Raw genomic sequence first — 21,484 nt, forward strand, 5'->3', positions numbered from 1 at the left:
CATCAAGAGGGTACAAGAAACAAGATTTCTGTTTTAAACCCAAAGTATTATTGCTATATTTTACATGCAATAAAAGCCATTGTTACCGTGCTTGTATTTATTATGCTGAGTCATTCTGTTATGTTACATGGATGGTGGAGAGGACTGTGTTTGGAGAGGTGATTTTACTTCTCAGTACCGAGGAGCACCTTTGACACTAGAGTTGTTTTAGGCAACCTCAGCTTATTTGTGGGTGTCGAGTGACTGCTCCATAGGAATACATTGGGAAGTGGATAATCAATAAATATATTCAGAAGAAAAACTAAACTAATCTGATTTTATATTTATGCACCTCTGAGTACCAAAATCAATTTCTAGTGGAGGTGGGCATGAAGAGAGTAACAGATCAATGATGAATTATAGAGCAGCAAGGTTTCATTACATAACCTATCTAGTGTAGAAAATTACTTCAGTGAACGAGGACCTCGGCACACGGAAGACTGTACTGAATATTATACTCATGAATCAAACACTTTTCGCAGAGTGGGGAATATGAAATCTCATCATGATATAAATGTCATGGTCCTGTGTTTTGTCCATTGTTTGTTTTTTGTTCAGTATTTGGGTTTTGAATTTTTCCTTTTTATATTTGAGTCTGGAATTTTTTTTTTTATATATCTATATTTTTTACTGTAATTCTCCAGGGTTTTTGTTTGTTTGTTTGTTTGTTTGTTTATTCATGTTATGCAAAGATTGTTTTTTCTTTTGTTTCAGGCTCCTGTTTAGTTTTCATGGTGTTTTGGATGCCTTTTAAAATGGGTAACAAACCTACTGCTTGTTTTGGATCTTTATTTAGCTTCAGTTCCTAGTTTGAGTTATTTCTCATGCGTTAAGTTTTTCCCTCCCTCCTCCAGTGTTCCCTTCTCTTTGTCTTCATGTTTAATATGAGCTTTCCTGTTTCTGTGTTTATTTGTAGCCTTTGGACTATTTCCTGCTTTAGTGTGATTTATTTCCCTCTGATTTCCTGTTTTTGAATCTTATTTTCTGTCTGTTGATTACTTTCATCTTTGTCATGTTGGTGTTTTGTTCCCTGTTCATGTGCTTTTGTTGTCTTCAGGTCTCCTTGTATTCTTTGGACTTTGTGCTTTTGGACCTATTATCAGCTTTCTATTGAGTCCTCTGTATTGTGTGTCCTGCATTCTGGCTTCATTGCACACAAAACGGTGACATACACTCCCTGGCCACTTCATTAAATATGCAAGTTTGATGACTCTTTATTTATTTAGGCATGTAGACAGTGGAGATTACATTTTGAAATTCAAACTGGGTATCAGAATGGAGAACAAAGATGATTAAAGTGACTTTGAATGTAGCATAGTTTTTGGTGCCAGAAGAGCTGTTCTGAGTTTTTCAGAAACTACTGATCTACGGGGATTTTCCTGCACAACCATCTCTAGGGTGTAAATAAATGGTAAATGTTAAATGGCCTGTATTTGTATAGCGCTTTACTAGTCCCTAAGGACCCCAAAGCACTTTACACATCCAGTCATCCACCCATTCACGCACACATTCACACACTTGCTAATACAAGTTAGAAAGATGCATTAGCAAATATAGATCTATATAGTCACAAACTCTGTGCTTTATATGAACGTAAGAACGGCCTAAACATTGCATATATTATGAGTTAGCTAATATGGAAGTTAACCCCATAGAAAACAGAAAAGGCAAATGCAAGCAGGCAATAGATTTAAAACTGGGGAGTGGGAATCATCATTTTAAATGTCAGAAATAAATTTGTATTTGTAATTGATTTTTTAAATCCATTTAGTGATGTCTCTTTTATAAATTGCATTTTCAAAAAAGATTTTGAAAAATTTGATTTTAAATTTGGCATTAAAAAATGTTTTTTAAAATTAAGTTTTTATTTGTTAGTTTAATGCCATTTCACTTTATATTTATTTATGATTAGTCCTTTTATTTTCGATTAAATTATCAAATAATTATTGACTTTATTAACGCCTGAATGTCCAATAAATGAATGAGGGAATGTATTTTAATGCATCATTCATCATTAAATCACGAAACGCTTTATTTCAACGCTTTATTTCATGACTCACTTGGTCCTACATACATGACAATATTTTAAGTCTGTTGTATATTTCCGCGCTTCGCATATTTTGGTCCTCATATGGACCCTTAGTTCATGTGACAGTCAGCTGACTCTACCCGGAAACGTTGAGGTAGCAGACAACAACAAAAATACAGCTTCATTGAGCAAACTTCGATTTAAGTTATTCGCGATTGATAACAATGGAGTCGACCCTCGAACAGCATCTCGATGATACGTAAGTTAAAACCACTCTAGCACTGAGTATATGTATTACGTTTTTGTGACCTTTAAAGCGACTTTCGCTCCTTCTGTGTGTTTGTTTGTGGCAGCATGAAGAATCCAGCAGTGGTTGGTGTGCTCTGCACGGATCAACAAGGACACAACCTGGGCTGTAAGTGAGGAAATCTCAAACTAGTTCACGTTAAACTGGCCTTTTACTTGTCAAAGTGCACTGGTGTCGCTGCTCAGATGCTCAAAGTTACGGGTTATTTAGCCATAAGTCATTACGCTTTGGATGGGAGAGAGTACCGAGTGGTGTTGTTTTCACGAAAACATTAAGTTGTTATTGGTTAATACAGGGATACAAATAAGCATTTAAAGTAATACATAAGACAATATGAAATAGATCCAAGGGCAAAAGGAAGAATTCAAATAAACAAAGCAAAAATACAAGTATTAATTAAAAAAAATCCACGTTAAGCTCCTTCATAATAAAAAAAGGTTGTGGGCATTTCTTTGGAAATGTGGGGATTTTTTTTTTTAACCTGCAATCTGTTAATTGTTGAAGATCAACTGCCATACTAAAATTTCTACCTAAAGCATTCATCATAATGGGTTAGGGACATTTGTCACTGCATGAAACAGAAACATACACTTATATCATTATGAAGGGAAAAATATTCAAAAAGAATAGAAGCTTCTCAACTTAAAATCGTAGTAAAACTATATTATATACTGATCTGAGTATTAGCACTGTACACACTGTATTTGTAGTCAAACGTAATCATTAGTTTTAGAATAATAAGTTATCAGTTGTTATTAAACCATCTACTACTAATACATTATTCTAATACAATAATAAAATACAATAATTAAAAAAAACTTTAAGTATGTTGATGGAGAATTAATTTTCATTTTGCATATAAGTCAAGTGAAAAAGAGTTAAGCACATCTTTGCTGCTTCCACAGAAATTAAGAGAGTAAGAAGCAGCCAAATGTTAATGAAAGACGATTAATTAAGAAAGCTGAAATTTTGGGAATTTGGTCTGCAGTATTCAGGTGTGTGTTAACACACGATGCCACAATCTTCCCATGAGTGGATGTCCCATGGTAAATATGTTAAATGTCAAACATCATGACAGTACAATTAGAAGAAAGCTGAACGAGATGGCTGCAGTGTGCTCCACCGAGTCCCGTGAAAACGTTCTTTTTTTACATAACCTGCTCCTATGCTTGCTCTATCAAGGATTAATAAATGTTTTAGTGATCCCTTGATTAACTTTGATGTAGCTCCTGTAAAAATCATCCAAACTTGGGTACAAATGTTTCAGACGGTATTTTTCAAATGTACAGTGGTCCCTCGTTTTATCGCGGGGGTTACGTTCTAAAAATAACCCGCGATAGGTGAAATCCATGAAGTAGCCAACTTTATTTTTTACAATTATTATAGATGTTTTAAGGCTGTAAAACCCCTCACTACACACTTTATACACTTTTCTCAGACAGGCATGAACATTTTCACACTTTTCTCTCTTTTTTTTGTTTTTTTGTGTTTAAATACTCTCAAAGTTCAAACATTTGTAGAAAAATAAGTCCGGTATTATAGAATGAAACCACAGGTGCCTTTGACGGTGCAAAACGTTTCGTCGACATTGTTGTGTTTGTTGGGGAGAAAACGTACAAACATACAGTACAGCACTTCCGAGTCACACTGCTAGCGATTGAAGATTTATGTAAATTTGACAAGCTGAATGCATTCTGTACTGTACAGGAGACCTGGCACGGAGGAGATTGATTGACAATGGTCTACAGATGATCAGGACACAGAACACAATGCGCTGTAAAAAAAAAAAAAAAGAAGAAAGCATGCAAAATTGCACAAAAAAAAAAATCCCCAAAACAGCAAAGCCGCGAAAGGTGAACCGTGTTATAAATGTAAACATTTTACTAGGTTTTCCTCTGATATAAAAAATTGCTGCTCTTTAATAACAAATTGTATATCGTGTATGTTTCATTCAAGAACATAATTAGCATATTGATAGTGGTATAACTCAGCTGGAAGGGTTATCACTTACACCAGATTATGTGCTGCTTTATCAGCATTTGTGGATTTTAGTACATTTCACCATCAGACTTTCATATCATTGAAATACAAGTAGACTCTCTACTCACAGGCTCACTTTTCACTGTGATGGAATGTCCACTTTGTAATAGTTGTGTGTATTTGAAGTATATGCTTCAAAACAAACAAAAAAACTTCATTAAAATATTATGAATAAAATCTTACTGGCCAAAAAATTTTGCTGTCTGACTCTCTGACAGCTTTCTGTATTTATTTGACTTCTTCCTACGATTTAGTTGAGTAGATTCACAGCACTCTCATGTCTGCATAGTAAATATGAACCTAGAGCCAGCGGCCACTTAACTTAGCATACAGACTGTCTGTCCTAACGTAACAAAATCTACAGTCAAATCCAACTAATTATCCACTTAATGCTGTATTCTGTTCATTTTTGTTCATCTTACAAAAACTGAAGTGCAGAAACAGCAAATTGTGTTTTCCAGGGTTTTGTGTATCTTGATCTGACTTCTTGACCAGGTGCAGAAACTTCCTGGATTGTTGCTAACACTAGGCCTGGAAACACCGTGAAGTTAGTGTGCTTGTCCGAAACCGTGGATTTGTTCCTTCAGGGATAGCCTGGTCTTCCTTATCAACAAAGAAATGTGTTAAAATAAAAAAAAATGTTGGTTTGACTCCACAGCTAGAAGCTAGACAGCATGAGTTTGTTAGATGCATGATGACCTCAGAGGGAAATTAATCAACACTGGTTTGAGTGGTTTTTTTGAAAAAGTCTTTTATTTCCAGGCCGTGGGTCCCTGTCTGATGAACATGGCGGTGTTGTGTCCGTTTTGGCCAAACAAGCTGCAGCTCTCACAAAAGACCCAACAGACACTCCAACCGTATGCCTGGAGTCCGAGTCGGGGTGAGCACTGACACGACTTTTTGTCTTTTTGGTTTTTGCTTGACTGACTTTCATCTCTCCTTTTTTTTTCTCCATCTCAGTGAATTCAAGCGTGTCTGTGCTTGCACTGATTAATATGCAGGGAGATGAGTACCTCCAAAAAACATCTGAAAACGAGCAAAAATCAAATGATTAATTTCTCTAACTGATCACAGGGTTGACAAAAAGACTTTATTTTTGCATCTCTGCTGCCCCCTTCTGGTGCACCATTAACATCAGTTCTCAAACTACTTGTGATTATAAAGGAGAAGTTATTAAAAATAATTAAGACTTTAAAGTGATAGGATAGAGATAATGGATGAGCCTGTTTTTGTTGTTGTTGTTGTTGTTTTTTGACTGTTTCCTCTTTGAGGGGGGATATTTATTTTTTTCTGATTATTTCTAGATTTTGATCATTTGTAACCACTTGATAAGAACAAATTTGTGGCTTTGTGATTAAATCGCGGAAGTGGTGCTTTCTTTCTGTGCTAGTTTACCTCGTTTACTGAAATTCATGGTAATGATGATGACAAAAACATTTTTTTGATTGATAATCATTGATTGCTCATACTGATCATCATACTAGCAGTGTACGACTGACAGGTTGAAAAAGAATTATCAGTCAAAGGTGAAAACATGTCATAGAGAAAAACAGAGCATTTCCTGAACTTTGTCACTTTTGACTAATCCCTGTTTGTCAGTACAGTTTTCGTTTATCAGCTCAGAGTTTCTACATTTTTTTATCTTTATTTGTTCTTTAGAAACATTCTGGTGAGGAGTCACGGGACCATCACAGTAGCAGTTCATAAGATTGCATCATGAAGACAACGGACTCGCTGAGGATGTTTTTTTTTCTCTCTCTGTAAAGAAGTGTATGCACAAGTGTGCACATTAAGTTTATTCACACAATCCAAAAATTGATTTGCTGTTTCTGTATATTCAGACTCCATATTTCAATAAGAAGATGCGTGTTCTTTAAATTGAATGGTAAACACTGATCTGTAAGTAATACGGTTATTTTGATATGATTTACAAAACCAGCTCCGTGCTTTGTTATATCGACGCTCTCTGTTCCTGTGTCTTTTTGTTTTCAAGGCTGTCGTGCACAGAATAACAACCCCTAATAAACTTTAACTTGACTTTGAGATTGCCTAATGTGTGTTAAGTATTCTTGTTTTCTCCTTTGCTCAGTCTTACATGGTTGAGCCATTTTAATAATAATAATAATAACAATACATTTTATTTATAGGCGCCTTTCAGACCCTCAAGGTCACCTTACAGTAGCACGTAAACAATACCATAAAAAACATTTAAAAAAAAATGTATATATAGCAAACATGGTAGATAAAATTTAGACATAAACAGTCATAAAAGTATAAAAGCAAATATAAAAACTGAGCAAGGTAAAAATGGCCTAAGACAGATCAGGTGTATGCAATTCTAAACAGATGGGTTTTGAGTAGTGATTTAAAAGAGGTGAGACAGTGTGTGGTCCGTAGAGCAAGTGGAAGTGCATTCCAAAGTCTCGGGGCAGAACAACTAAAGGCTCTGAGTCCCACGGTAGTCAGGCGAGCAGGTGGAACTGACAGAAGGGAAGCTGAAGAAGAGCGGAGTGTACGAAGGGGTGAGTATGTATGGAGAAGATCGGATAGATACGGAGGAGCGAGGTTATGAAGCGCTTTGAAAGTGAGAAGCAGGATCTTGAAATTGACACGGAGGTGAATTGGGAGCCAAAGAAGCTGTTTAAGAACAGGTGTTATATGTTCAGTGGATCTAGTTCTGGAAATAATACGAGCAGCTGTATTTTGAACCAACTGCAGTTTATGGAGGGATTTATGAGGTAGACCATAGAGAAGAGAGTTACAGTAATCCAGGCGAGATGTGACAAGAGCATTGACAAGTATGGCGGTACTGTGTGGTGTGAGTGAGGGACGAAGACGGTTAATATTACGGAGATGAAAGTAGGAAGACCGAGTGATATTATTTATATGTGCTGTGAAGGACAGAGTGCTATCGAGGATGACACCAAGACTCTTAACCTGAGGGGAGGGTGTGACAACAGAGTTATCAATGGATAACGAAAGACTGGTTGGAACTGTAGTCAGATTTTCTTTGGAAGCTGGATATTATTCGCTGCAGAGGTGAGGAAAAAACTGGTTTCAGAGTTTGCAATCATTAAACGGAGCTGCTATAAAGCCACAGTCGTTTTGAGAGTAGGTGCAAGTGGGAACAGGTACCATCCGGGTGCTCTCCTCTCTGTAAGAACTTGCACTGATTTTGTAATATTGCTGCACATGCCCTATTTTTAGATATAGTTCCCGCCTATCCTGCTTTCTATAGCACATGGTCTCCTATTCACATACTAGACTGTGTAATGTGAGTAAAGTCTGCCTCGCTCTAAGGTTCTGACGGCAGAGGGGATTTTTTTTTTCCTTCCTAGTCTCCGAGCCTTCAGATCGGGGCTCATTGGTGCTACAGTCACGTGGTTCTCCTCCGCGAAGGCTTTGCCCTCTGCAGATCCTCGGCACAGAGAGCGATGCTGAGGCTGAGATGTGAGATGCAACTCAGAGGGTCCCGCGCATAGAGGCAAAGTTATGGCACGATCATCCCCGGAGAAAAACGCGCCGCAGCAGTCTCTCTGTGCCGAGAAGTCCCTCAAAGGTGACGCGCACGTCTTTCAGGGGCGCAGAAGCTCGGAGCGAGAAAACCCCAAACTACGCGTCAAAACAAACTAGTTCAAAGCGGGACAGAAGCAAGTCGACGGCAGGGGGAAATCACAGGTACGAGCAGCTTCTTCTTTAACTGCAAACACGTTTCAACTTTTTCTTATTCCTCAGATGACAAAACGAAATGTTCGGATTAAATTTTAACTGGATTTTTCTTTTATTGGTAAACATCTGTGTTGTCCCACACACAAAGCCCAGACACGGACAGAAATATAACTGTCCAAAAACAGACCGGTATCCTCGCTGACCCATGAAAGTTATTTTGGGGTTAAGAGCGTTTCACCTAGATTGCGTCAGTCCAGGTTCGGGCCTCTTTTTTTGGTTTGGTGGCAAAGAGATATAATCTCGTGTCAGTGCCATCCCATGTCTGCCTGAATTTTCACATCTGTTTGAGCGACCCTTCTCTTCACTTCGCAGCGGTGCTGAGTTGAAGTGAGGGGCGCAATGCAACAGGCCTGCGAAGTGAAGAGAAGGACTGGCTTGCAGCTACACACGGTAAGACCACCCTGTTTTCTCCCCACTATAATACGACTACAAGTCAAAGGCTTGCTCCATAATCTCACTATTCCTGATGTAGAAGCAAGACTGCTGGAAGATATGGGTTATTTTGATTGATGAGACCAAAAGTCATAAAGACAGTGTCACCAAGCAATAACAAACGAAGTATAATTAAATTAACTTTTTTGTGAGTTTTAGCAAAGTAGTAGTTTATGTAATCTCCTAGGAGATGTAATCTCCCGTTTAATCTCCCAAGAGAAAAAAAAGTTCAGCTATCGATGCATAATCCACACAAAAGTATGTCACTGGCAGTGAACAGGCCTAATTACTAATACTTGTGCTTTGTTAATACTTTATGTTGACTGGAGAACTCCAAATAAAACATGTTATGATGAAATGGTTGAGTTTTACTCCTCTGCTGATCACCTGGAGACTATGAACAGGACTTTGCATCTCCAGTCCAGGGGCGATTCCAGTGTGGTTCCAAAGCCCTGTGTGCATAGGAAAAGTGGCCCAGGTCACCACAACTATGTCTCATCACTATATTTTATTTTCGCAGGTTTTGCATGCAAGGGCATGCCTTTTACTTTTAAGTGGAATTATAAACAAGCGAGTCTCAGGTCCCAAGCGGCACACGAGGTGATAAATCCATAAGAAGAAACTTAACGCGAGATTAATTAATAGGGAACAAGGTTAAAGGTTGATCTAGCATGTTTAAAAGTTTTAAATAATCTGAGTTTTCTTTCTTACTTATGCAGTTATAAAACACTTTTTGACCGGATAACTGTTTTTTTTTCTTTTCTCTGACATGTTAACAGAGCACGGTAGATGGCAAGTAGAGTAACACACACATAAATACACAGCATGCAATTTCTTTACAGTTGCATGAGAAAAAAGTACAAATTAACTCTATTAAGACTAAGACACACCCAGTAGTTTTCCTGAACAATGCAGATCACTAGTTTTCCTGTCAATTTGTCAAAGATTGTAAAGCCAGTTTGAAACTAACCTCCTACTTTAAGGTCTTCTATAACTAAATATTGTTATTTACTAAGTAATCATTCACAGAATGGTGTTCTCTTGGTTACTGATGGTGTCTCTAGCTAGGATCATTAGAGTGAAAGATCAGATGCCGAGGCTCACTAATGCAGGTTTTGACATTATGCTGTGTGCAAAGATCACTAATTTAATCATTCATTCATTTAACCTTGAGACTATAACATCATTAATCTAGTAAATACCTCATCCATACCTGAAACCTCTGCAAAGAAATCATTCCTGACCTTTTATGTGACCTCTGCCTGGAAAATGCATCTTTTCCAGCCTGAGGAAACACAAATAATGAACAATCAAATCCATGCAGTGCGTGTTCGATAAGCCTGTTAATGACAGAAGTGAAACTGTGAAACTTAAAGTGCAGGACACGAAAAGTCAAAGCAGGTATGTTACTTATCAACTAAAAACAAAACTTCTGCTCTTGCCACACCTCTGTGTGGCAAGAGGACAGAACCTTGGTCGGATACGACGCCCGTCATAACAGACACATTCAGAGGATGTTCCTACTGAGGTTAGTGCTGTGTTCTTGTTACCTATTTTCCATCAAATAGGTCGCAAGCAAAGAAGGCAAACATGTGTGTAAAAGCAATGTATTGATGAGTGCATCCTTCTCATTGAATTGGTCAATTGCACTCTATCTTTGCTACAAACAGCATTTCCAGTGAGGGTGCAGTGGACTTTTGACTTTTGGCTTTACAGTGTTGGCCTGTAAAGCAAAAAAGTCCACTGCACAAAGAGGAAAGAGGCCCTTTCCATTATGAAAATGTTTTCAATCCACAACGAGAGCATGTTGTTCCCTGCCGAGTAAGAGGGACACATCCTCCGTCAAACTGACCCCACCTATGCCCTATGCACTCCTCCTCTAAAGAACTGCCCCAAAATTCATTGGGTCCTCATTTGCTCATGTCCCCTCTCCCCTTTATCCCCACGCCCTTCCCCCCACCCCAACCCCCCCCCCCCCCCCTCCAGTTTCATGAAATTGGATGCAGGGGTGGTTGCATAATGCTGCAAGCAAAGGAATGGCAGCCCAGCTTTTCTCATTGGCTGAAACAACTTTAAATTATCCATTTTTTCGTATGTATGGTAAGTCTACAATGTTACTAAAGCATGTAATGCTGTATTAGTGACACTACAAAGACTGCCATCTATTTTTCTATTTTTGTGATGGTGCAAACAGCCCTGCTAGTCTAGATACTGTTTTAGTGACTTCACCTTAAACAAATATGGGTATGAACCTGCTGCAAGCCCCTTGTGACTGCTTGGAATAGGTTGTGATTCTGCCATGGACATGCCAGTTTATAATTACTTTGATAACTGTGTTGTCTTACTGTGAGCATTTTACCTTTATAGACCTGGTTTAAAGACTCAATGTATATAATTAGATGCGTTTTTCTTATTATGAACACGCCTCGAATTAATGTAAGCTTAATGTTAGTCTGATGTATACAGTAATACAGTATCCAACCAGTTAGCTACATTTGTGGATATGTACCTGCCAGCAAATGATTCTTGTCCTGTTCTTTTCCTTTTACATATAGCTTTTTGTGCATCATTATCAAGACTGTCCTACTTTTTTATATGGATTGGCTGCTGTCTTGAGTCACTTAAAATTATACCACAAAGGAAAAGGAATGTGCGCGACTACTTGATGCCACCTAGTAAAATAGCTATTAAAGTTATACTATATACATTACTGTATGGACCCCCAGTAATTTTCCTATCTGCCCCAGTTGCTATAGAAGTTGAATAGCCCTGCTGTCAGTCAACACTGATAACGATATCTCGATTGTGCCCCTGTTTTCTGCAAACAGGTCCTTAGAGAACTGTACACCCGAAGGTTTGTACATACATCATACATACATAGGTTGCATCCTCATGAGTTTTGGGTAAACCTAATGGAAAAATGATGAAAAAAGATCAATTTCATTAGTCAGTGCTAAAATGAATACAGGTTGACCTTTTTTGATCAAGTATCGCTGTTTATTAGGGGCTACAATTAATGGCATTCGGGCAAGGTAATTTCCCAGCTAAGGGTGGAAGAAGGCAAGGTCACACAGGCAGGGGACAAGGAGTAGGTGTCAGGCAGGCACCCACTATAAAGAGGGGCACAGAGATCACGTGAGCCTTTCTTTGTGCACAGAGACACCGGACAGAGCAGCTGAGGCCAGCCGTGGCTGGAAATTTGAATCGGTAGGCTCTCAATTTAAAATAATTTTAAAAGCATGGCATTAATATTGAAACTGTAGAACCATTCAATAATTATTTAAGCACATAACTTTAAATTATAAAAGTGTTAAAAATGTGGTTAAAAAGTGTGCTTGGTAAGGGAACTTTAGAACATTGGTCAAGAATGAAAAGTTTGGTTAAGTTTTTTTGAGAAACAGGTTTTTAGTTTTTTGATATATTATCAAAACAGTTCCTCTCGTCTCTGACAGAAGAGAGGAAAGTGCTCCAGTTCAGCAAGTTTTAAATGAAGACACTATTAAAGAAGCCAGCTGTTGTTTTTCCCACACTTGATGTGCCTTTAACTGATTAATAAATGGGTAGTTTATGTGTAGTTATAAGTAACGTACCTCCTCCTTTTAAGACATTTGCCCTTTTTAACACATGAATTCTGTGCTAACCTGCTTTTCATTTATACTCCATCCCTCTTTCATTATGGCCTACATATGGAGCTTGGTGCTACCCAGTTCAATAGAAACAGTCTTTGATTTTTTTTAATCAAAATCTTTATTTTTTAGAGTACTTTTTGGATTCAGTTTATTTTGGATCTTGTGGTCAAATGAAGCCCATTTTACAGGCTCTATCTGACAATAGTAATGCAGCACAGGGAGATCATTTTACCAATTTCTAATCATAGTACTATAAATATTACAGTGATAGAGTATGTTCTCAAACTACCCTGTTTTTCAGACTCCTACCCAATTGAATGTTTTGCCATATCTGAGTAAGGTGTGTTACTATTTTGGAAGTGTGATCTTTGTTTGACCCACTTTTTGTACAATTGCTGCACCGTGAAGCTGATTTTCCTGTATTAGCCCTAAGCCTTTAGACACAACCCACTTAAGTAAGAAACTTATTATTCGCTGTTTAGCCTGTAGTTATTCACCACAGGCTACACCTGCCATGCAGGGGTTTTTTTAAGAGTTAACTCTGGTCTTAAAGAGCTTTATATGTCTCTTTTGGTGATAGCTTTTATCAAAAGGCTGACATGCATGACTTCAAAAGGATCACCTAACCTCCGTTTCACAATTTGACTGCACGTTTACATGTATTCAAATTGGTGCACATTGACTCTCAAAACTCTGAATGCTCACTCAAAATTCTTAAAAACCTGTTAAACGAGATAGGCTGTCTGGTTTGTTTTTTTTTAAAGCACATCTGTTTCTTACAGGGAACTCCTCTGTAAGCGTTTACACTTTCCTCAAAGTCAGTTTAGAATTCAACAGCACAGGAACACATGGCTAACTTGATTTAGACTTTTTTGTAGCTCGGGATGAGAAAGGTAAGACACTTGTCTGGGTGAAATAGACACATTTAATTTTTTTTTTTACGTTGTTCTACATTTATGACTACATGTTGATGGGTCTTCTTTACGACTGATGAACAATAATGCAGCTAGTTTGCTTGTATTCTAATGTAATGGATTTCCCTACAGGCTCTGTGGTTTTATTTATCTTTCTGCTTTATAAATGGTTCCTCATGGACAGGTCCTGAAACATATGCTTCAACACAATGATTTCTTCTGTTTTTATTTCACTTATATCTGTAGGTTATGAAGCTGATCTTGGTGCAGCTGTAGTTCCAAGTGCCCTTCAATTATTCTGAGGGTGGTACTCAGAAACTAGGACTTCTGACATTTCTCTTCACCTACAGTGCCTTCGGGGATTCTACCTGCAAAACATAACAGGTAAGCTCTGCTAAAGGAAGATTTTTGATGACTGTAATTCCTTTTAATCTGAATCAGAAATTTATTTAAATATTGCAAAATGTAATTTGAATTAAATAGTCATTCACAGCAGGTGAAAAGAGAACTGTTACTGTGCAGGATGGTGGAACAATAATGGAATAATAATTATATTCTGTCTCCATTTCAGTAATGATGCATATATAATTACTGGAGCTTTGATTTTTTTTATAACTTTGATGTGTTTTGAATATTCTTTTTCTGCAACCTCTGAATATCAGACCTCACTGAAGAGGTCTGATATCTGCAAATGTTTCCTGGCTAAACTCATGGCCCCGATCTCCTCAGTGCCATGTGTTTCTAGAACTAGTGTGTGTGTGTGTGTGTGTGTGTGTGTGTGTGTGTGTGTGTGTGTGTGGTGCAGTATTGGGGTCACAGAAAATACCATTAAGAGGAAACAAACAGTCTTTGAGTTTACTGTGCACAAGACAAGACAAGACAAGAAACCACGGTGCCTGTTTTTTAGGTTTAAAAAAAAAAGAAAAGTGCCATCGGAGCTTGAGCTCAAGCTAGAAGAATATCATACTGTTATGCTATAGAAACCTTCTGATTGGAACGCTCCGGCTGCTAAAGTCTCATATTACTCTTAGCACGTGGTTCTAAAACCATGAGTCGGGCCCCATAAGTGGGGTGCGGAGCTACATCAATTGGGACACAAATAACCAGGTGAAAGATTTTGTGGGTGTTATTCTAATGATATTTTTAACACTAATAATTGATTTTTTTTTTTAAAGTGTGGTAATGGAGCACATTTTTTTGTTATTTTTTTACATTTGACACAAAACTTTTGGGAAACTCTACCTTAAGCAGAAAACTCAAACCTCTGTGGGCAAGAAGTTCCAGCCAGAGCAGAATAAACCTGCTTCAGTGCACATGCAGTCTTTTGAGTGGCCTCATCCTCGTTAAAACAAACAAACAAAAAATGCTAACATGTTATTTGAAGCCTGTGGATCCTAAAATGCAGCTTTGGTCTCTCTAGTATATAAAGAGGCGTGAAATATTTGCATGTGTTCAAGTGAACTAATAATTGACAGATTTTGTGTATATTCTCAAAAAAACAAACAAAAAAATAAACAAATTTAAAAAAGAAACGTTCATTTGCATGATGAAAAACAGTGACAAAATTATTAAAGATTGCAAAAATTTCACAGTGCTGATGTGATCTGATTATGGTAGCTCTGTTGTTTGTGTGTTGCTGCAAAGGCATGTGTGATTCTAAAATAATGAAACATGTCACATTTTAAGATGTGTACTTGATTAATCTGTTTCTCACCTCTACTTCAAACTGTACTTGGCTTTCCTCGGGTTTGGATCCAAGAGCTGCCAAACCAGGCTAGTTTTATAATCAAGATGCCGGAGTAATGTGCCAACTGCAGTACAAAGGAGGGGCACATTTGGGAAAGGGTTGGGTGATGTGTTGATTTTAAACAGTCTGAGATTATGTTCATTAATATGCTTTTTTTTTAAAAAACAAAAAACAAAACACCATTTACCTTTTTACAGTTTTCTTTTGGATAACAGATGAAACACTGTTATGAAATATTTCCTGGAGTGAACTTGAGGATACATAGAGACGAGTTTAGCTTTAGGGTCAGACAATGGTAGCAAACAGGTTTGCAGGTTTTGACAAACTGACCTGCAGGCTGCACTAGTCCACTTCTGTAAAGGAAAAGGAGAAATAAAAAGAAACTTAGAATACTGTGAGTTAAAAGACCTTTTACTTTTGCCGTCATTTCTAAGCAAAACCTCAGAGGAGCCCAAGGTATTAATAGAGAAATGCAGTGCTGTTTAGATTGCAAATGGGAAATGCAAACTCTTGAATGTGATTGCTTTTTTGCATTTTTATCTCAAATAAGGTTAGTCCAGTCACCGCTGATTGCTGTTGTCCTATTCACAGTATTAAAAAAAATCAGTCTAGTTTATAAACCAGAAATATTATCCGACAGTTCAGGTTGCTATAGATACTGTATAGTGGAGAAAAAAACGTTTGAAATGGGCTAATTGAGCACAGAAGGGGGTTAAATGTGTCCACTGTACTCACACCCTCCAAAAACATTTGCCTTTAAAATCAAGTGAATTAAAGTTCACGCAGTCTTACAATAGATCCATGAAAACTTCATACCTCGTCTCAGAAGTTCAGCCTGGTAGGAAAGGAAATAAAGCACGTCATTTTCTTTATTTAATTAGTTCTCCCTTCAGAATGGACAGAAACTGTCTCTCTAGTGAGCACTAAAAAGGAGACTGGTCTAATAGGTGTACTATCATAGTTGGATAACTTACATAAAGGCCTTTGGATATTTTTAATATTCTATACTTCAGAGATTGAATTATCTCACTGGTTTAGACCCCTGTTTAGGCTAATTGTAGCCAGCCAAACCTAAAGCAGAGTGCTTGAGTGTGTTCAAGACACGGTGACTTAACGTTAATGTTGGATCTTTGAATTTTGATTTTACAGCTCCAGTTTGCTCTCAGGTTAGGGAGAGGCTTGCTGCCACCGCGAACACTTTGTTATTGCCTCACAACTACAATAGCCAGGCTAGGTGTGTCTGCCTAGTTTAAACCTTAAAAGGTGCTCCAGGTTCATATTTTCCCCACAAATTTGGATTATTCTTAAGACTCGACTCATGTTTTTAAGCTCTAGCAGGTCTATAGAGCTGTTACTCTGTGAGAGGTTTCACAAACAAGGTCACGTTATGCAATGTGGAGGTTACATGCAAATATTTATGGTAATTTGCCAGCTAGGAAGTGGGAGACTGTAATTCAGTATATATGGATGTGCTGAATTGTTAGATGGATGTCACAAATACTGGATTCGCCATACTTAAAAAATATAATTGCATGTGTTTCATTGGAAAGTGCACAAGTTTGCTCAGTGTGGATGTCATGTAAAGTCTTGCACTCAGTGGGTGGAGTTGCAAAATATTTGTTCTCATTGTGTTTTGACGGGCAGTAGTTTCATTGATAGCAGTAAAGGATAGCAGTCCTGTTAAATAGGAACAGGTTTTGAACAACATTAGACACACAGTAATCTCACTAAAATGCAGTATTAGACCAGATGCACATATGAAGTCTTGCAAAGAGAAGGTTTGCATGAAAGATCTGCGGTAACACAGTGTGAACACCACACTACAAAGTGCTGGACTCCAGTCCCCTGTCGCTCAAACCCTGAGACTCGGCACATTCACAAACATGCGCTCAAGTACTCTCTAAGGACAACTTGTTAGCCGCACATAGGGGGAAATACTTTTCTTGCACTACACTGGCCCAATTCATTCCCATTTAATCCGCTCTGTGCTCTCTCTCTCTCTCTCTCTCTAGTTTGGTCCTTGCTTTTTATACATTTCTAAGTCAGACTGAGTTAGCAATGCTGGCTACAAAATACTAGTGATAAACAGGTGGTTAGGACTTCTCTCTGACAGCAAACAGTTTTGAATAACTGCCTTTATGTCAGTAGTAACTGATAGTTATAGATAATGAATGAAGTTACTGCTGTTGTGCCATTTGTTTAAATGCACCAAAGGTTTAAAGTTGTCATGAAGCTCTTATGGTTCAGCTGGTTTTGGGTGGCCCTTTGAAGCTGTTGGTTTTTAGTAAACCAAGCAGGGAACAGCTGAGAACACCAAACACAACTTCACCTCCTGTTAACTTTAAAAAAAAAAAAAGTCAAACATGGATTATGTTCATTAGTTGTTCATAACATTATTAATCTCATACACCTCTTTACCATATAAACTTGTGTGCTCTGTAGCTTTTATCCAGCAATGCAGTGTTAAAGGTTTACAGATGAGGTCAGACAGAAGTCTGCATGGGCTAAGATGTTCAGGCACAGCATCGTGTTTTGTAGTGAAAGTAGGGAACAGGTGGAAGCGAGCATTGAGAGGTGGAGGTATGCAATAGAGAGAAGAGGAATGAAGGTCAGTAGAAGCAAAACAGAGTAGCTGTGTGTGACTAAGAGAGACGGGTGTAACAGGAAAACTGCAAGGAGTAGGGGTAGTGAGTGTAGATACCTTTAAATACCTGGGTTGAACCATTCAAAACTATAGACAGTTCAGAAGAGAGCGCAGGCAGGGTGGAGTGGCTGGAGACGAGTATCAAGAGTTTCAACAGAAGTGGCCAGAATGGGCAGGGTAAACACGAGTATGTCAGAGGGACAGCTCCGGTCGAGCAGTTTGGAGACAATGTTAGAGAAGCAAGGCTGAAATGGTTTGGAAATGTGTCGAGCAGGGATAGCGGATATACCAGTCAAAGGATGCTGGAAATGGAGCCTGATTAAAGAAGAAGATCACAAAGAAGATTGGTGGATACTTGACTCCCACAATAAAAAGTTTGGAAACTTGAAATACGAGTGTTAGGTCCCCTTTGACTCAACTGCTACATCCATCCATCCATTTTCTTAAGCCAACCCAATTTAGGATTACGGGTCACCTACTACATGAGAAAACTTAACGAAACATCTGTGTCAATACAATATAATTCATATTAGAATTCATCATATTGTAGTTATCATAGAAACATCAGTAACTTGGATACTCGCTAGCAAATTAATCATCTGAACAGCTTTAAAAAAAAGTAAGGTTATGGGAGAGTCAGCTGCATGCGCTGTGCCCTATCTGTCTGTAGTCACCACTCAACATCAGCTCTTTACTGCAGTGTGAGAAATGCTCATTAACAATGTATGGGATGCATCGGGCAACAGTGGCAGTGACTTTGGCTTCTGTTCAGCCGATGCAGCTGCCTTGTTAGCCTGAGCCAAAAACCATCTGTGGTCAGTATGGAATCACTTTAGAGTTGCATTGTTTAAACGGTAGGATAGCTCTGTTCAAATATTGTCTTTACGTTGCACACTGGAATCCTGCTTTCACATCCTCTTTTTCAGAGCTAAGTGAAAGACAGTTCAGCCTTGTGTTAGACTGTCCAGTACCCCTGGCACAGGATAGGCAGTTACAGGTAATACTTTGGTAAACTTGGAATTTGCCCCGTGTTTTTTTTTTTTTTTTCAGATTTCTTTTTTACAGCTCTGCTCGTTTCTTGAAGTACCGTCTTCTTATACACACATGTCTCTTTCTGCAGAACTTACGATTAATATTTAAAGTCACAATGCTTTATTCTGCAGCTACAGCAGAACCGAATGGCTTACTTATTTATTAAACCTTCATCGACAGCGTATATATCTCTGGTCACAAATACGAGGCTATCTTATGTAACTGATTGTCAAACACTGAGCAGGGACACGTTAGTATTTTATTGGGATAATTTACGATCATGTATTCTGCTAAAATCACAGTGGACAGGGGGCTTTATAGTGTAAAACTTGCAACGATTGCTGAGATATAATAACAGTTATGTTAATGAATGAATATTGATTTATTGTAACACACAGTGATTATCATAACTTTCATAAGGCTTGTCTGAAGATGAGGTAAATTGTGATTTAACCCTTCAGTAAGATCCTAAGTGCATGTCTTTGCCAACTTATGAGGTAGTTGTTTGGCACCTCGCTGCACGTTTCCATTGGCTGTGATGATCCAAAGCTCTTAAAAATGAACACGCCATATGATAAATTTGGTGAGGTCTAAAAGGTCTTTGTGTAAAGGATAGCTTTGCAGATTATGGTAAGGACTGCAAAAAATAAAGGAGCTTTTGAACAAACATGTAAACCTTTTCAAAAAATCCAATGTGCTTGAGAATGGCATCATGGAGTGCTCTGAATCCAGGCTGATCCAAGGGATCACCGTAACTCTTGTTTGAAAATTGGGCATATCGTTCAGAAGTTAGGCGTAAATCCAACTTCAGCCCATTAGTGGTGCTAGAGTGCCCAAGGCCCAGACATGAAACTTTGTAAAAACAGTCAAGGGACTGGCCCCAGTCAGCTCCAGCTGCTGCCATATTCTTCAGTGGCAGAAGAAACATTGTTGGGCTACCTAAACGCTTTTATTGTTTGGCTGCTAAATAACAGGTGTGGCTGTCAAAGCTGTGGGTGGATCTATGGGTGGAGATGGCAACTGTAAAGATATGAAGTTTATCAGTCAAGGAGTGTCCAGAGCACAGTTTGGAGAGTAAGCTATCACAGTTTCTCTACACCGGTAAAACAACAGTTATAGGTAAAACAGGTTGTTAAGGATAACCCATCACTACGAAGTTAAAATGCACATCCTTCTGTGCCTTGGATCTCAACACAGTTGCTTCACTTTAAACATGTTTCTAAACTTATAGCCGAGTTTGCTTACTGCCGTAACTACTTAACCTGTGCTGCTGCTGCCGTTTGCCCTTGTGTTTTATCGCTGACCCTGGCACAGCCTGCATTCAGCTGCTGACTCAGTTTGTCATTATTCCTTATTGTGAGAAAGTTTTCATTTGGTTTATTTAAACTTAAATCTATCTAGCTGTTACCTTTTCACCTAAAATCATTTCTGCCTTTTTTCGCCACCATGGATGAATTTTTTTGTCTTGTATTTCCAAATAAGGGTGATTTTATATATATATATGTATCCTAATACAAGTCAGCGTCTTTGAAAACGTGTTCCAGCAAGGGCCCAAAGTATTTCAAGGTCACATGTTGCCCGTTGGGAGTCAAACTGCAGTGCAGCTGGCTCACAAAAGAGCAAGTCATTTCTGAATCTGTTAACAAAAGGGCCACGGATTCATTTGAAATAAGCCAAAGTCTAACAGCTTAAGTCTTAACTTGTTTAGTTACACATAGACCACACAGACACACACATGCAATGGGTGTAGGACATTTAGTTAAAAATCATTTCATTATTAAAGCACTCAGTAATCCATTATTATCCTCTTTCACCTCTTCTGGTATCAGCCAGTGAGGACATCACTACTAGTATAAGTTCTTTTTATTTCAAGATACACTCTGGAGGAGAGATTTAGCTTTAAATTCATTCCTTTTCCCACAAACTCTTGTGCGTATTTTTGGATTAATAGATCTGTTTGGAGTGCTTTTGTTCCCCTATACTGGATTCTAAAATAAAATATTGCTGGTCTGCACTGTTGAAACGTGCAGACCATCAACAGGTCGTGTGCATACTGTACATGCAGCAGCATCTTTACATGCAGGAGACAATTGTAGAACATGATACATAGCATTATTCCATATGACTGGTAATGGTCAGAATCACCACAGGATAATAGTAAATGAAAAACTTTTTTATCAATGGTGCATTTCTGCTTTACATTTCTACTTAATTAACAGGTTATCATGTGTGTCATGTTCATCACTGTGAATTTAAACAGGGACGAAAAGTCAGTTCTGTTTAAGCTACAAGCCAAAAACGAACAGTTTGAGCAAGTCACTTATACTTTTTAGAACAGGGGTCTCAAACTTAAATGAGCTGTGGCTACTGCTGGCACTGACATCTCATCGGAGGGCCACTTTAGTGTCCAAGCAGTACAAAAAAAACAACCAAACAAACAAGAAAACACCCACAAATATTTCTGAAAATGTAGTGTTGTGTTTGTTTTTTTACATTTCAAATACTGCAAAACTGCAAACATGAATGCAATTTTTTTTTTCTCACTCTTAACTAAATGAAGCCTTTCATTGAACTACCAAATAAACAAATTGGCCAGACACGTGGCAGCACCTCTGCTATAATTTTGTTCATATTTAACAAAATAAAAATGCAGACATAAGTGTACACATTAGTTTTTGACTGTTAGTGACAAATGTTTTCTTTACAAATAACTCTCACTGAGCTAACGTAGCCAATCCCTCACATGTTTGTACTCTCTGCTTCCTTCATATTAAATATTTTTTTTGCTTTTTAAAGAACTTATTTTAACAGTGCACTCAACAACAAACAAATCCTCCCCAACAAAAAAAGCCAAATTGCATTATCTTTCCTCACGTTAATATACGGGCCGCAAGTAGGGGTGATGTGGACCACAAGTGGCCCCGGGCCAAGTTTGAGACCCC

General features: G+C 38.1%; 2 protein-coding genes across 8 annotated transcripts in view; both read left to right on the plus strand.

The window, feature by feature from the left end:
• Window positions 1-2,167: 2,167 nt before the first annotated feature.
• On the plus strand, window positions 2,168-6,458 carry lamtor5 (late endosomal/lysosomal adaptor, MAPK and MTOR activator 5). Its single transcript, XM_003444824.5, has 4 exons — window positions 2,168-2,327; window positions 2,422-2,483; window positions 5,178-5,295; window positions 6,075-6,458. The coding sequence occupies exons 1-4, from the start codon at window positions 2,293-2,295 to the stop codon at window positions 6,133-6,135; spliced, it is 276 nt and encodes a 91-aa protein (XP_003444872.1). The 5' UTR covers window positions 2,168-2,292; the 3' UTR covers window positions 6,136-6,458.
• Window positions 6,459-6,683: 225 nt separating this feature from the next.
• The window catches only part of slc16a4 (solute carrier family 16 member 4), a 32,042-nt gene continuing 17,241 nt past the window's right edge, over window positions 6,684-21,484 (plus strand). For 2 of the 7 annotated variants that reach the window (XM_019349935.2, XM_003444930.5), the window contains exons 1-4: window positions 7,520-7,571; window positions 7,754-8,093; window positions 8,457-8,534; window positions 13,366-13,503. The gene's annotated coding sequence lies outside the window, so the exon portion shown is untranslated. Of the gene's footprint in view, window positions 7,455-7,519; window positions 7,572-7,753; window positions 8,094-8,456; window positions 8,535-11,733; window positions 11,784-12,784; window positions 13,099-13,365; window positions 13,504-21,484 lie in introns of those variants that run through there. The other 5 variants (XM_019349934.2, XM_019349933.2, XM_019349932.2 and 2 more) reach the window with 5 other exon arrangements.

The sequence above is a fragment of the Oreochromis niloticus genome, linkage group LG20 (assembly GCF_001858045.2).
Source record: "Oreochromis niloticus isolate F11D_XX linkage group LG20, O_niloticus_UMD_NMBU, whole genome shotgun sequence".
Lineage (NCBI taxonomy): Eukaryota > Metazoa > Chordata > Actinopteri > Cichliformes > Cichlidae > Oreochromis > Oreochromis niloticus.